This window comes from Coregonus clupeaformis, chromosome 31, assembly GCF_020615455.1.
Source record: "Coregonus clupeaformis isolate EN_2021a chromosome 31, ASM2061545v1, whole genome shotgun sequence".
NCBI classification, from domain to species: domain Eukaryota; kingdom Metazoa; phylum Chordata; class Actinopteri; order Salmoniformes; family Salmonidae; genus Coregonus; species Coregonus clupeaformis.
The window spans coordinates 35,626,319-35,643,873 of NC_059222.1; the positions used below are offsets into that span (position 1 = coordinate 35,626,319).

At 46.8% G+C, this 17,555-nt stretch overlaps 1 protein-coding gene across 1 annotated transcript; it reads right to left on the minus strand.

Annotated features, from left to right (window-relative positions):
- Window positions 1–3,078: 3,078 nt before the first annotated feature.
- Window positions 3,079–17,338, minus strand: st3gal7 (ST3 beta-galactoside alpha-2,3-sialyltransferase 7). Its single transcript, XM_041858191.1, has 8 exons — window positions 17,227–17,338; window positions 13,873–14,021; window positions 13,563–13,683; window positions 13,061–13,419; window positions 12,548–12,734; window positions 4,842–4,982; window positions 3,608–3,757; window positions 3,079–3,426 (listed from the first exon to the last, which is right to left on the minus strand). Exons 2-8 carry the CDS (start codon window positions 14,013–14,015, stop codon window positions 3,340–3,342), a joined length of 1,188 nt encoding a protein of 395 aa, XP_041714125.1. The 5' UTR covers window positions 14,016–14,021; window positions 17,227–17,338; the 3' UTR covers window positions 3,079–3,339.
- Window positions 17,339–17,555: the final 217 nt, after the last annotated feature.

Sequence of the window (17,555 nt, forward strand, 5' to 3'; positions counted from 1 at the left end):
TTTCTTCCATTTGTGAATAATCGCACCAACTGTTGTCACCTTCTCATCAAGCTGCTTGGCGATGGTCTTGTAGCCCATTCCAGCCTTGTGTAGTTCTACAATCGTGTCCCTGACATCCTTAGAGAGCTCTTTGGTCTTGGCCATGGTGGAGAGTTTGGAATCTGATTGATTGATTGCTTCTGTGGACAGATGTCTTTTATACAGGTAACAAACTGAGATTAGGAGCACTCCCTTTAAGAGTGTGCTCCTAATCTCAGCTCGTTACCTGTATAAAAGACACCTGGGAGCCAGAAATCTTTCTGATTGAGAGGGGGTCAAATACTTATTTCCCTCATTAAAATCCAAATCAATTTATAACATTTTGGACATGCGTTTTTCTGGGTTTTGTTGTTGTTATTTTGTCTCTCACTGTTCAAATAAACCTACCTTTAAAATTATAGACTGATACTTTCTTTGTCAGTGGGCAAACATACAAAATCAGCAGGGGATCAAATACTTTTTTCCCTCACTGTAGTTGTTGAGTGTATTTAACCCAGCTGATGTTACATACCCAGAGGAGTTACTGCAGTGTTGTGGTACTGAATCTCTGTGTTGTGAGATGTATTGACACTAACCCGCGGATATTACGTACCTTGAGGAGTTCCCAGGCCTGATCCATTTCATCTACGTTGACCGCACCGCTGGTCAGATGATCGCTCCCTCTCTCAACATCACAGACCGCGCCACCTCTGAGCTAGGAAAGGGGCCGCTGGGTAATTTCATCAAGGGCAAGGTTAGACTGCATCATCTACACTGGGTCTAGAGGATTGTCTGAGAGTTAGCCGCTAGTTTGGGATTATAATAAACTAAAATAGGCTCAAATGTTGCCTTAGTGAATGTAAAGCTGGTTTGATATTTTCAGTAAATGTATGATTCCTGTCTCTCTGTCTCTGTCTCTCTGTAGGTATGGGGTCTGGTTAATACATCGCGCCTTTACCTACAGAAGGGTTATTCCACTGTCACTCTGAGAGATGGAGACGACTTCTTCTGCTACCTCCTTTGGTTCAAAAATGAAATGGTAAATTACCTCTACTATGTTGGGTACACCAAGCAGGGTTTTCGCATTGGAATGTTCTGGAATGTCATTGTGTTTGTCTGACCTTTGACCCCTGACCAATCAGGGCTAGAAGTGAAGCTGGAAGTGAAGTATCTGCCAATCCTGCTTGATGACGCCGTCCCCATCGGAATGCTAGCCTGGGACTACTACAGGTGAGGAGGAGTGTGTGTGTGTGTGTGTGTGTGTAATGAGTTTTCTTGTAGTTCTGTAGGTATTAAAAGTGTGTGTGTGTGTGTGTGTGTGTGTGTGTGTGTGTAATGCATTTTCTTGTAGTTCTGTAGGTATTAAAAGTGTGTGTGTGTGTGTGTGTGTGTGTGTGTGTGTGTGTGTGTGTGTGTGTGTGTGTGTGTGTGTGTGTGTGTGTGTGTGTAATGCATTTTCTTGTATTTCTGGCTGTATTACAAGCCTGTGTGTGTGTGTGTTCCCCTCCACAGGAAGCTGGTGCTCTACTACAGTAAGAGCCACCAGTGGGAGGTGGTGAAGCGTTATGAGCTGCTGACGGTCCATCTAGGACAGTGATCATCAACTAGACTAGATTTTTTCTTGAGCAGATGGTCTGGGGGCCGTAATATAATTACAGATCAATTGTAGACTACAAATTGACCGCAATAATCTCAAACAGATATAATATTTGACTAAAACATATTCATTTCAAACCTTGCTTACATTTGTATACGGTCACATCTCTTTATTATGCGGGGGAATACTTTGGAACAGATTTTCCAAATTAAAATCAGTTTGAGCTGATTTTCTGGTGGTTTTACATTTTGTATGTCAAACAATGAAAATGCTATATATATATATATACACAGTGCATTCTGAAAGTATTCAGACCCCTTCCCTTTAACCACATTTTGTTACGTTACAGCCTTATTCTAAAATGGATTACATTCTTTTTGAACCACTAAATTAAATACATTTGTAATATGTAGGCAGGTTAAATGTACATATTGTAGAGGAGCAGGACAAGGTCAGCATGGATGTCTCAGCTCCATATGAGACATTAGTGGAGCCCTGCACATTTCCTCCCACACACACGCTACACACACATGCAAAAAAAAGATTTCTCTCTCTCTTTCTCTCTCCAGATTGATCTATTCCACTCTCAGGACCTTGCCATCTGTGGCGAAAATCAACTGAAGGTAGACTTGCCAATGATCGAGTGTATTAATGTATTACCTAGGGGACCAGGGAGATTGCAGGAAGGGCAAAGTCATCTCAACCTGTTTGCCTTGACTACGTCATGAGAGTATTGACATAAATAAAGATTGTCTTGTAAAAGCTTGACTTTACCGAAGATACTACAACGTGTTGAGGTAGGGGCAGGTTGTGGAAGGTACTACAATGTACTGATGTAGGGGCAGGTTATGGAAGGTACTGTACTACAACGTGTTGAGGTTGGGGCAGGTTATGGAAGGTACTGTACTACAACGTGTTGAGGTTGGGGCAGGATATGGAAGGTACTGTACTACAACGTGTTGAGGTTGGGGCAGGTTGTGGTAAGTAGTGCAGAGGTGGTCAATATTTTGTTCTTAAAGGCCCAGTGCAGTCAAAATTCTGTTTTTCCAGTGTTTTGTATCATATTGTACAACAGCTGATTAATCTAACACTGTAAAAGTGTGAAAAAATGTGTTCAGTGTTATTTCCTGATAGTTGCTGGTTGAAAATACAATCTACACAGGACCTTCTAATGAGCAGGTTTGCATGGGCGGGAGTTTCTGCTTTCCATGGTGACATCACCATGCAGTAAATTAGTTAATAGACCAATAACAAAGAAAGTTGCAAACCTTTGCCAATAACAGCTAGTTTTCTGTTTTCCCCTCCCACTCAGACCACTCCCAGACATTTCATTTTAATGGAAATCTATTACAGTAAGGTACTTAATTGTTACACAGAAATTATTTGATATTGATATAAAAACAGCTGCATTGGGCATTTAATATCTAATAATAATATATGACATTTAGCAGACACTTTTATCCAAAGCGACTTACAGTAATGTGTGCATACATTTTTATAGTGCGTAATATAGTAAATAATAATAATAATAATAGTACATTCTTCAACTAAGCCTTGATTGGTTGAATCATCATAGTAGGGACCAGGGGTTGCTAAGAAAGGTCACTGGTTCGAATCCCCGAGCCGGCAAGGTGGAAAAATCTGCCGTTCTGCCCTTGAGCTAGGCAGTTAACATACCAACCACAACTGCTAGAACTGGGTCCATCCCTGGTACTGTCTCTCTGTCACAGTGCCCCTGTGAGGTCAGTCAAGACGCCTGCAGCCAATAGCTCTCTGAGGAAGAGTTTCTCAGCGCTCACATCATGTACCACCTGGACAAAGACAATCAATACAGGAAGATACTTAGAGACTTTCATTAGAAAAATATATATAATTAAAAAGTGCTTCTCTGACCTGGACCTTACAAGTAGCACAAGCTAACAAACGTTTTATGGGAACAGCAAACAATCAGTGTTTGCCGTTCTCGCTCTCCACTGCTCCTATTTAGTGTACCTGGGCCTTCATGGCGTCCATACATAGTCTCTCGTAGTAGTGCAGTCTGGCACTGGGATGCTGCAGGTCATAACCAAACCCTGCCAGGCTCACCTCATCACACAGCTGTAGGGCCATCACCACCGCACTGGCACCTATCGTAGGAATCAACTAGAGAGAGAAGACAGGATGGTAAATAAGTGTTTATTAAGGCCAACTCGTGTTCAGACGACACCAATCTAAGAAGAAACATTTCCACCCAAGGGTTAAACAAACCATATAGAGAGAGCCATTCAATTATTGCAGCATTCATCCATTGGGTATGCATTTGCAGGTAACTGCCAAAATAAAGGAAACACCAACATAAAGTGTCTTAATAGGGCGCTGGGCCACCACGAGCCAGAACAGCTTCAATGCACCTTGGCATAGATTATACAAGTGTCTGGAACTCTATTGGAGGGACTCTATTCCATGAGAAATTCCATAATTTGGTGTTAAAACGCTGTCTCAGGCGCCGCTCCAGAATCTCCCATAAGTGTTCAATTGGGTTGAGATCTGGTGACTGAGATGGTCATGGCATATGGTTTACATCATTGTCATGCTAATCAAACCATTCATTGTCATCTTATAGAGGCATAGCCATGGTAGCCAAAATAATGGAAAAACAATGGCCTGCCCAGCGTTTTTACACATGACCCTAAGCATGATGGGATGCTAATTGCTTAATTAACTCAGGAACCACACCTGTGTGAAGTACCTGCTTTCAATATACTTTGTATCCCTCATTTACTCAAGTGTTTCCATTATTTTGTCAGTTACCTGTATGTCCTTTAAAAGTATTATGTTGCTGTGTGTATCAGTAGTACTAACCTTCCTCTGTTGCTGTGTGTATCAGTAGTACTAACCTTCCTCTGTTGCTACGTGTATCAGTAGTACTAACCTTCCTCTGTTGCTGTGTGTATCAGTAGTACTAACCTTCCTCTGTTGCTGCGCGTATCAGTAGTACTAACCTTCCTCTGTTGCTGTGTGTATCAGTAGTACTAACCTTCCTCTGTTGCTACGTGTATCAGTAGTACTAACCTTCCTCTGTTGCTACGTGTATCAGTAGTACTAACCTTCCTCTGTTGCTGTGTGTATCAGTAGTACTAACCTTCCTCTGTTGCTACGTGTATCAGTAGTACTAACCTTCCTCTGTTGCTGTGTGTATCAGTAGTACTAACCTTCCTCTGTTGCTACGTGTATCAGTAGTACTAACCTTCCTCTGTTGCTGCGTGTATCTCTGCAGTGCCAGGCCCGTTTTGTGCATGATCTCTGGGTTGAGTATCTGGATGTTCTCCGGCTTCAGAGGAATGTTCTCCACCACGTCTCTCCAGAACCACAGCTTGGACCACCAGCTCTAGACAACACAACCACAGGAAGCAGAACCAGTTCGGAAACAGCTCTACACAAACATAGACAGGGTTGGGGAGTAACTGAAAACATTTAATCAGTTACAAAAATATTGTAATCAGATTACAGATACTTTTGAAAAACTAGATTATTACTTCTTGGATTACTTTTTAATTCAGAAAGGATGTTTCCGGGGAAAAAATACATTATGACACCTTTCTGTTTTCTCAATAACATTAAATTCAGCATTTAAAAATGGTGCAAGTTTAAAGAACGACTGTCCCTAAAAACCAACTAATCCCTTTGAAAATGGCCTATGTGGCATCGATATAAGTCAAAAACATTTATTCTAGTGTCCAAATTGACTGCAAAGTGCAAATAGGATAATTTTGGTCATAAAGTCAGTCTCGTCAAAAACAGAGTTTTGAACCCTAGTGCATCACAACAGATAAATGAAAGTTGGGCGTCACGTCCTGACTCAGGGGACGCTTATATGTTGAGTCAGGGTGTGTATATTCCTTGTTGTGCCTGTTCTATGTTATTGGATCTAGTATGTCTAGATCTATGTTGGCCGGTGTGGTTCCCAATTAGAGGCAGCTGTCGCTCGTTTTCTCTGATTGGTGACCATACTTAGGCAGCCTATTGGCACTAGTGGGTTGTGGGATCTTGTTCCGTGTGAGGTTTGTTGTGTGTTACCTTTGGACATCACGTTTCGTTGGTTTATTGTTTTGTCGTTGTTTATTAAGTTTAAAATAAACATGTATGCATATCACGCTGCGCCTTGGTCTGACCCGTCTATGAACGAACGTGACAGAAGATCCCACCAAACACGGACCAAGCAGCGTGCCCAGGAGGACCGAACACCCTGGACAAATTTTTTGGGGGGGCTAAAGGGGTGGTCGGGGAGCGAGAGAGAAGAGCCCCGACCACTGCACCCGGTTGGTTTCCAGATTGGGTCCCCACGACCATGGGAAGAGGAGTGGGAACAGTATTATACTGAGGAGTCGGAGGATGACGACGACGACGAGTTTCTGTTCCCTAACTCGTGGGGGCTCCCGGAGGAGTCCTCACAGGAAGAGGAGTGCCGACGACAGAGACCCGAGAGGCAACCCCAATAAAAAAAATTGGGGGGGCACACGGTGTGGACGACGAGGCAGAAGGAGGCCGCGACAGGGCAGATCTGCAGGTTAGGAGAGGAGGCCACCAAGTGCTATTGGTTCAGAGGGAGCAGGAGTTATTCGGTCAGAGGGAGGCGCTACAGGAAGCTAAAAGGGAGAAGGAAAAGGTAGAGGCACGGCGAGAGGAGCTGGTTAGGCAGCAGAAGGAGCGGGGGTTAATAAAGGAACCCAGTCCTGCTCCTCGCACCAAGGAAGTGGTGCGTGTCGCCAGTCCGGTCCGGTCCGGCCCGTTCCTGCTCCCCGCACCAAGCCAGTGGTGCGTGTCGCCAGCCCGGTCCGGCCAGTTCCTGCTCCTCGCACCAAGACAGTGGTGCGCGTCGCCAGCCCGGTCCGGCCCGTTCCTGCTCCTCGCACCAAGCCAGTGGTGCGCGTCGCCAGCCGGTCCGGCCTGTTCCTACTCCTCGCACCAAGCCAGTGGTGCGCGTCGCCAGTCCGGCCCGGCCTGTTCCTGCTCCTCGCACCAAGCCAGTGGTGCGCGTCGCCAGCTCGGCCTGTTCCTGCTCCTCGCACCAAGCCAGTGGTGCGCGTCGCCAGCCCGGCCCGGCCTGTTCCTGCTCCTCGCACCAAGCCAGTGGTGCGCATCGCCAGCCCGGCCCGGCCTGTTCCTGCTCCTCGCACCAAGACAGTGGTGCGCGTCGCCAGCCCGGCCCGGCCTGTACCTGCTCCTCGCACCAAGCCAGTGGTGCGCGTCGCCAGCCCGGCCCGGCCTGTTCCTGCTCCTCGCACCAGACCAGTGGTGCGTGGTCCGGCACCGGTCAGCTGCTCCACTCCGGAGCCAGAGCAGTCCGCTCCACCGGTGCCTGATCCAGTTCCGGTCAGCTGTTCCACTCCGGAGCCAGAGCAGTCCGCTCCGCCGGTGCCTGATCCAGCTCCGGTCAGCTGCTCCACTCCGGAGCCAGAGCAGTCTGCTCCACCGGTGCCTGATCCAGCTCCGGTCAGCTGCGCCACTCCGGAGCCAGAGCAGTCCGCTCCACCGGGGTCGAGTCCAGCTCCGGTCAACGGCTCCACTTCGGAGCCAGAGCAGTCCGCTCCACCGGTGCCTGATCCAGCTCCGGTCAGCGGCTCCACTCCGGAGCCAGAGCAGTCCGCTCCACCGGTGCCCAGTCCAGCTCCGGTCAGCGGCTCCAGTCCAGACCATGACGTCAGCCCCTCTCCAGGTTTGGGGTCTCCCACACCAGGGTCCAGACTGGGCCTGGCGTATCGTAGGAGGAAGGAGAGGGGAAGCAATGCGCCTAGGTCTAGACCAGACCAGGGGCGCAACAGGGAGGCGAAGAGTGAGAGGTCGTCACGCCCCGAGCCGGAATGCCCACCCTGCCCCTACCCTGTTATGTTTATGTTGTGCGGTCGGAGTCCGCACCTTTGGGGGGTACTGTCACGCCCTGACTCAGGGGACGCTTATACGTTGAGTCAGGGTGTGTATATTCCTTGTTGTGCCTGTTCTATGTTATAGGATCTAGTATGTCTAGATCTATGTTGGCCGGTGTGGTTCCCAATCAGAGGCAGCTGTCGCTCGTTGTCTCTGATTGGGGACCATACTTAGGCAGCCTATTGGCACTAGCGGGATCTTGTTCCGTGAGGTTTGTTGTGTGTTACCTTTGGACGTCACGTTTCGTTGGTTTATTGTTTTGACGTTGTTTATTACGTTTAAAATAAACATGTATGCATATCACGCTGCGCCTTGGTCTGACCCGTCTATGAACGAACGTGACATTGGGTTTGGATTACAATTAACACAGGTTTGGTTTTACGGCCCCCTAACCAATTGTGCTATCATGTGTGTTTTTTCACGTTATTTGTCATTTATTCTGTACATAATGTTTCTGCCACCATCTCTTATGACTAAAAAGAGCTACTTGATATCAGGACAGCGATTACTCACCTCAAATTGGACAAAGATTTTTTCTTCAATGAGTCGGACGTGAAGGATATTCTACAGACACCCAACAAGGCCCAAATCCTCGTCATTCGCATGAGAAAGAGACAGAGATATTGTGGACGTAGGTGAGGGTGCCTTGTAAGGATCCGACGGCAAGCGAGTACTCTGCATCTACCATCAGTCCTATTAGCCAACGTACAATCATTTGAAAACAAAACAGACGACCTACGATCACGGATATCCTACCAATGGGACATTAAAAACTGTAATATCTTATGTTTCACCGAGTTGTGGCTGAACGACGACATGGATAACATACAGCTTGCGGGATATATGCTACATCGGCAGGATAGAGCGGCTGACTCCAGTAAGACAAGGGATGGCGGTCTGTGTATATTTGTAAACAAAAGCTGGTGCACGAAATCTAATACTAAGGAAGTCTCAAGGTTTTGCTCGCCTGAGGTAGAGTATCTCATGATAAGCTGTAGATCACACTATTTACAAAGAGAGTTTTCATCTATATTTTTCTTGGCTGTCTATTTACCATCACAAACCGATGCTGGCACTAAGACTGCACTCAATGAGCTGTACAAGGCCATAAGCAAACAGGAAAACGGTCATCCAGAGGCAGCGCTCCTAGTGGCCGGGGACTTTAATGCAGGGAAACTTAAATCCGTTCTACCTAATTTCTACCAGCATGTTACATGTGCAACCAGAGGGAAAAAAACACTAGACCACCTTTACTCCACACACAGAGATGCGTACAAAGCTCTCCCTTGCCCTCTATTTGGCATATCTGACCATAATTCTATCCTCCTGATTCCTGCTTATAAGCAAAAACTAAAGCAGGAAGCACCAGTGACTTGGTTAAAAAGGAAGTGGTCAGATGACGCAGATGCTAAGCTACAGGACTGTTTTGCTAGCACAGACTGGAATATGTTCCGAGATTCTTCCGATGGCATTGAGGAGTACATCACATCAGTCACTGGCTTCGTCAATAAGTGCATCTATGTTTTTTCACGTTATTAGTAATTTATTCTGTACATAATGTTTCTGCCACCGTCTCTTATGACCAAAACGAGCTTATGGATTTCAGGACAGCGATTACTCACCTCGTATTGGACGAATATTTTTTTCTTCAATGAGTCGGACGCGAAGGATATTCTACAGACAACCGACAAGGCCCAAATCCCTGTCATTCGCATGAGAAAGAGACAGAGATATCGTGGACGTAGGTCGGGGTGCCTTGTACATACCCCAAGCAGAAGCCATGGATTACAGGCAACATCCGCACTGAGCTAAAGGGTAAAGCTTCCGCTTTCAAGGAGCGGGACTCTAACCCGGATGCTTATAAGAAATTCCACTATGCCCTCCGACTAACCATCAAACAGGCAAAGAGTCAATACAGGACTAAGATTGAATCGTACTACACCGGCTCCGACGCTCGTCGGATGTGGCAGGGCTTGCAAACTATTACAGACTACAAAGGGAAGCACAGCCGCGAGCTGCCCAGTGACACAAGCCTACCAGATGAGCTAAATCACTTCTATGCTCGCTTCGAGGCAAGCAACACTGAAGCATGCATGAAAGCATCAGCTGTTCCGGATGACTATGTGATCACGCTCTCCGTAGCCGATGTGAATAAGACTTTTAAGCAGGTCAACATTCACAAGGCCGCAGGGCCAGACGGATTACCAGGACGCATACTCCGAGCATGCGCTGACCAACTAGCAAGTGTCTTCACCGACATTCTCAACATGTTCCTGACTGAGTCTGTAATACCAACATGTTTCAAGCAGACCACCATAGTCCCTGTGCCCAAGAACACTAAGATAACCTGCCTAAATGACTACCGACCCGTAGCACTCACGTCTGTAGCCATGAAGTGCTTTGAAAGGCTGGTCATGGCTCACATCAACACCATTATCCCAGAAACCCTAGACCCACTTCAATTTGCATACCGCCCCAACAGATCCACAGATGATGCAATCTCTATTGCACTCCACACTGCCCTTTCCCACCTGGACAAGAGGAACACCTACGTGAGAATGCTATTCATTGACTACAGCTCAGCGTTAAACACCATAGTGCCCTCAAAGCTCATCACTAAGCTAAGAACCCTGGGACTAAACACCTCCCTGGATCCTGGACTTCCTGACGGGCCGCCCCCAGGTGGTAAGGGTAGGTAACAACACATCTGCCACACTGATCCTCAACAAGGGGGCCCCTCAGGGGTGCATGCTCAGTCCCCTCCTGTACTCCCTGTACACCCATGACTGCATGGCCAGGCAGCACTCCAACACCATCATTAAGTTTGCAGACGACACAACAGTGGTAGGCCTGATCACCGACATCGATGAGACAGCCTATAGGGAGGAGGTCAGAGACCTGGCCGTGTGATGCCAGGATAACAACCTCTCCCTCAATGTGATCAAGACAAAGGAGATGATTGTGGACTACAGGAAAAAGAAGAGGACTGAGCACGCCCCCATTCTCATCGACGGGGCTGTAGTGGAACAGGTTGAGAGCACCAACAAACTATCATGGTCCAAACACACCAAGACAGTCATGAAGAGGGCACGACAAAGCCTATTCCCCCTCAGGAGACTGAAAAATTTGTCTTTGCATGGCCCGGGTGGTAACCTAGTAGGTGTAAAATAAAGAAATTCCTGAAACTAGATCCCCTACATACTGGTCTTGACAAGAAGAAAAATTACTTTTGCACTTTTCAACCAATCCAGTAAATGTGGAGGAGGATTTAAGATGGAGTGCCGCCTTGTTAACGTCCAAAAGCGGAAGTTGATTCACAGGCTATATTTCCATTTCCCCTGAAAACCGGATCTCAGCAAAGGCGGGGGCAGATCTCTCCTTAGAGGACCAATGGAATGGTTGAAAATGAGTAAACCCCACCCACCCGTGGCACCGGGTCAAGCAAAACGAACTCGCCCACTGGAAAGTCTTCCCCAGACAGTGTTTAGTACTTGCCCTTGCTCAGGAAATATCTACTCTAGTGAAAATGGGCTTCCATAAAGTTGTTCAACAATCTTCGGCAGATGGCCAGGATATGGATTAAATCTGACTAGCTTCTACTTGGGGTGTCAACCGTCAAACCTGAGACTGGTGTGTTATTGGTAAGTAGCTACATTTTGTTTATAGCTAGCTAGCTCTCGAAAACTTTAGGCGGCATTCTGCATTCTCCCTACAGTTCTCAGACATTAGCTTCGCCTACGACTGCCTCATGTGAACTACAATCCCGTTGCTGTGTTTAAACGTTTAGAAACATCAATAATCATTGCTTGAGATACGGCTTTCAAAACATATGGCCCTTCTCTTTCATCAGTGAGAAAGAATCTTTCAAATAAAAAGAATACACTTACTGTAGCAGTTTTGCACAGATCCATACTGCTATGGGTGCCTCCATCTGACAAAACTACACTTCTGCTACACTTCCCAAGTTACACTTACACATATTTGTGCGGAGCATACTAGATAGCTAATTTGCATAATGGTACCCTCTTGTCATCCGTAAACAAGCGCTGTAACCTGGAGATATGGCCGTGTGGGAACACTAACCCTATCAAGGTGAGTATCAATTTAACCTTTTGTTTTTTGAAAATTATTTCTTGCTGATATGAAAAATAAGGACCTTATGCTTCCAAAACCGTACCACAAGCAATGTTCAGATTGAGCATCGGGGCTCTTAACAAAACTCCCCCTACAGAAAATGCCTTCGTCCAATGAATCTTATGTGTAATGTAATGGAACTGAGAGTCACGATCAAGGGCTAGCTAGCTACATGTCATTCTTTGGTAGGCTATGCCACTAGGATACTAGGCTATAATACTTTGATGTAACTAGCTAAATACATAGCCTCTCCTTAACGTATAACGTGAGAGGAAGATTTGCATAGCTAACGTTGAACCTGAAGACAGCTTTGATCCCTGCTAGCTAACATTAGCTAGCTAGCTAGCTCATAATCAAGCAAACCTGACATGTTTGATGCATGTTGGCAGCTTTCTTTAAATAATGTTTAAACTCGAACTGGCTAGCTACTGTCCTTGTAGGTTTTGATTGAATGGCAAAGACACACCCAACAAACACCCACATCAAACCACACCCCCAACTCATGGCCACTAGCATTTCTTAATGACCATTGATGAAAAACAAGGCCAAATCTGGAAGTGCAGTTGACCTTTAGGTTTGTTTCACCTAAGCGAGTCTGACAACATGTCAGAGACCACTATGATAGCATACCAAATGCAGTAACTGAAAGTATTCAGATTATGTTTGGGTAATCCAAATGTTACGTTACTGATAAAAATCTTGGACAGGTAAGTAGTAACTGTAACGGAAAGTAACCTACCCAACCCTGTCCATGGACAGCAGAACGTAGAGAAGCTACTCTGGAAGTCATTTTCTGTCTGCAAAACTGCACTAAAACTTCTCAAGCCACTGTGTCTCTGACAGGGAAACAAACAGACAAACAGGAAAACAAACAGTTAGTAAACACATTCCCACCAGAGGCTGTTTGGTGATGATGGAGGTGAGCCAGTCCAGGTCCAGGCACTTGAAGACCACCAGTGTAACCAAGGAGGTGTGTCTGTACTCGCTGGAGGAAAGGGGAGCTCCCTCTGGGTACATCAGACGGACGGTGGTCCTGGAGCCTGCGTCCCTCTCAAACCCTGACACTGGGGCGTTGTTCATCCTGAGAGGACAGAGAGGAGTGTGAAGGGGAAGGAGAAAGAGGAGGGGAAGGAGGCAAGAGAGGAGAGGAAGGAAAACACAGCTTCAGACAATCAAAATCAAATCCAGTATATCCCCTTAGTTACCAGGAAGTTGTAGAGGTTAGTTTGGTTGCTTTGATGTATTTACTTTAGCCGTCTGGAAAACTAAAAATGGGATTGGTTGTAATATCAGAAACAGATTGTCGTCTAGGTGATACAGTAGGGGGTCCTGGAAAATATTATCTGATTTTTAAAAATTGTGCTTCTTTTACAATTACATTGATTGTTTGTTTGATTGGTCACTCACCTGATGATGACATCATACTGGTCGATATGGGATCCCAGGTTGCTGCCATGTAGCACCCCTCCGCTACCCACCACAACACACCTCCTACAGCACCCACTCTCACCTCTCCCCTCCAGGTATGGGGGCAGGCCGGGGTGGGTTAGAGAGGCCAGGGCCCTAGCCACACTCTCGTCACAGCCATGGAGGCCCAGAGGAGGAGGCAGGTCCCAGGGAATAGGCCTGTCTGCTGCTACCCCCTGCTGGAGGAACACAGGGATGTCCTGGAGGTCTGAGGAGGAGTCCAGGGAGAGGAGACGAGACACACACCGGCCTGGCTGGCAGGGCTGCACAAGCAGGGAGGCAGAGCGGTTTAGTATGACCTGGAGGAGAGAGAAGAGGGGGGAGTTTTGTAAGACCTACAGCACAGACTAGAGTAAGAGAAATCAGTTCATTACAAGAGAGCAGTTTAATACACACAACCACCAAATACATGTATTCATATGCATTTGTGTGTGTTTAGTACCATGTCAGTGTGTTGGCTGTCGTTAGCCCCTGACAGAGGGTCTGAAGGTATAAGAGCAGGGACCAGGACAGCAGAGTAGCATCCCACCAGCAGCACCAGACTCAAAGCTAGGTTGTTAGTCCTGGAATAGAAAGGATATACGTGAATGACAAAAACACACACACACACACACACACACACACACACACACACACACACACACACACACACACACACACACACACACACACACACACACACACACACACACACACACACACACACACACACACACACACACACACACACACACACACACAGAGAACCATACCTGCTGAGTAGCATTTCCCTGGTGTCAGGTCTAGGTCTCCTGTGTGTAACTGTAACAGGTGTTATCTCAGTGAAGTCAACGTCAGGCAGCAGAGGAGAGCTGCAGTCATCTGGGTCCTCCACACTCTGTTTCAGAGTCACCATGCTGACCTGGGGTCAGACCAGGGAAAGGTAGGATTAAGGTTGGAGTTGTGGCTAGGGTTAGGGTTCAGCCAGAGTGTGCCCAGGTAGCAGGGGTGGCAGGTAGCCTTGAGGTTAGAGTGTTGGGCCAGTAACTAAAATGCTGTTGGTTCGAGTCCTAGTGCTGACAAAGCGAAAAAAGCTGTTGATGTGCCCCCTTTTATTTTTTATTATACTGGCCCCCCATGGGAAACAAACCCACATCCCTGCCGGCCAAACCCTCCCCTACCTTGGACGACGCTGGACCAATTGTGCGCCGCCCATGGGTCTCCCGGTCGCGACCGGCTGGGACAGAGCCTGGACTCAAACCAGGATCACTAGTGGCACAGCTAGCACTGCGATGCAGTGCCTTAGACCACTGCGCCACTCGAGCAATAAATGCATTTCCGTTACAGGACAAATAGAAGCATCCCCCAAATTATTATAGGGTTAGTGTCACACCAGGAAAGGTTAGGGATGAGATCCTATTCTCCTGTGCTTGTCCTGAAATCCATGAAAACTATCCAAACTAAGACATTGATGAACATTGACCTCATGATGTGCTGTAGACCACACTATCAACCAAGATAGTTTTCATCTATATTATTCGTAGCCGTCAACTTACCACTACAAACTGATGCTGGCACTAAGACAGCACTCAACGAGCCGGGGACTTTCATGCAGGGAAACTTAAATCCATTTTACCTCATTTCTACCAGCATGTCACATATGCAACCAGACTAGAATAAAATCTAGACCACCTTTACTCCACACACAGAGACACATGCAAAGATCTACCTCGCCCTCCGTTTGGCAAATCTGACCATAATTTTATCCTCCTGATTCCTGCTTACAAGCAAAAACTAAAGCAGGAAGTACTAGTGACTCGCTCAATACGGAAGTGGTCAGATGATACAGATGCTACGCTACAGGACTGTTTTGCTAGCACAGACTGGAATATGTTCCGGGATTCATCCAATGGCATTGAGGAGTATACCACCTCAGTCACCGGCTTCATCAATAAGTGCATCGACGACATCGTCCCAACAGCGACCGTACGTAAATATCCCAACCAGAAGCCGTGGATTATAGGCAACATCCGCTCGAGCTAAAGGCTAGAGCTGCTGCTTTCAAGGAGCGGGACACTAATCCGGACGCTAATAAGAAATCCTGCTATGCACTCAGACGAACTATCAAACAGGCAAAGTGTCAATACAGGACTAAAATGTAATCCTACTACACAGGCTCTGACACTCGTCGGATGTGGCAGGGCTTGCAAACTATTACAGACTATAAAGGGAAACACAGCTGCGAGCTGCCCAGTGACGCAAGCCTACCGGACGAGCTAAATGCCTTTTAGCACGCTTTGAGGCAAGCAACACTGAAGCATGCATGAGAGCACCAGCTGTTCCGGACGACAGTGTGATCACGCTCTCCGTAGCCGATGTGAGCAAGACCTTTAAACAGGTCAACATTCACAACGCTGCGGGGCCAGACGGATTACCAGGAAGTGTACTCAGAGCATGCGCGGACCAACTGGCAAGTGTCTTCACTGTAATAGGTTGATGTTTGTCTGTAATACCTAGATGTTTCAAGCAGACCACCATAGTCCCTGTGCCCAAGAAAGTGAAGGTAACCTGCCTAAATGACTACAGCCCTGTAGCACTCACGTCAGTAGCCATGAAGTGCTTTGAAAGGCTGGTCATGGCTCACATCAACACCATCATCCCGGAAACCCTAGACCCATTCCAATTCGCATACCGCCCCAACAGATCCACAGATGACGCAATCTCAATCGCACTCTACACTGCCCTTTCACACCTGGAAAAAAGGAACACCTATGTGAGAATGCTGTTCATTGACTACAGCTCAGCGGTCAACACCATAGTGCCCACAAAGCTCATCACTAAGCTAAGGACCCTGGGACTAAACACCTCCCTCTGCAACTGGATCCTGAACTTCCTGACGGGACGCCCCCAGGTGTTAAGGGTAGGCAACAACACATCTGCCACACTGATCCTCAACAGGGGAGCCCCTCAGGATTGCGTGCTTAGTCCCCTCCTGTACTCCCTGTTAAACCACGACTGCGTGGCCAAGCACGACTCCAACACCATCATTAAGTTTGATGATGACACAACAGTGGTAGGCAAGACAAAGGAGCTGATCGTGGACTACAGGAAAAGGAGGGCCGAACACGCCCCCATTCACATCGACGGGGCTGTAGTGGAGCGGGTCGAGAGTTTCATGCTCCTTGGTGTCCACATCACCAACAAACTATTATGGTTCAAACACACCAAGCCAGTCGTGAAGAGGGCAAGATAACACCTTTTCACTCTCAGGAGACTGGAAAGATTTGGCATGGGTCCCCAGATCCTCAAAAAGTTATACAGATGCACCAACGAGAGCATCCTGACTGGTTGCATCACCACCTGGTATGGCAACTGCTCGGCATCCGACTGTAAGGCGCTACAGAGGGTAGTGCGTATGGCCCAGTACATCACTGGGGCCAAGCTTCCTGCCATCCAGGACCTACTGTATATACTAGGTGGTGTCAGAGCATTGCCCAAAAAATTGCCAAAGACTCCAGTCACCCAAGTCATAGACTCTGCTACCGTACGGCAAGCGGTACCGGAGCGCCAAGTCTAGGTCCAAAAGGCTCCTTAACAGCTTCTACCCCCAAGCCATAAGACTGCTGAACAATTAATAAAATGGCCACCCGGACTATTTACATTTACCCCCCCCCCTTTGGTTTTACACTGCTGCTACTCACTGTTTATTATCTATGCATAGTCACTTTACCCCTACCTACAAATTACCTTGACTAACCTGCACATTGACTCGGTACCGGTACCCCTTGTATATAGCCTTGTTAATGTCATTTTATTGTGTTACTTTTTATTATTTTTGACATTCGTTTATTTAGTAAATATTTTCTTAACTCTATTTCTTGAACTGAATTGTTGGTTAGGGGCTTGTAAGTAAGCATTTCACGGTAAGGTCTTCAGCTGTGTTAGTCGGCGCATGTGACAAATAACATTTTATTTTATTTGACTGAAGGTTGCTGTTGCTAGCTAACTCCACACAGCCACTAGACAACTTAACAATGACATATCTCAGTGACAAACTTGGCTAAATAAAGGTTGAATAGATCAATTCAAAAGATTGTACATAAGAAAAATTGAACAAAAATACCTACCTAAAGACTAGGGGCTCAGAGATGTTAGAGAAAGTCTGTAGACAGCAGTCTCCGTAGTGTTCATCTTCTGTCCTCCATGCTCTAGTGACGACAAGAAGGCAAATGACTCTAATCAGCTAAAATGGCTGCCAAGCTAGACTGCTATTACACTAGACTGAATATGTCCCTAACTGCTGATCTAAGGTCAGTTTTGCATTTGTACTACTTGTGGTAAACGTTAAGATTAGGGTGAAGGTGAGCTGATTCTAGATCTGTGTCAGAGAGAGTGTTATGCTGTTTATGCACCTGTGAACTCTGCCTTCTCCTCCCTAACTGAAAATGAATCATTC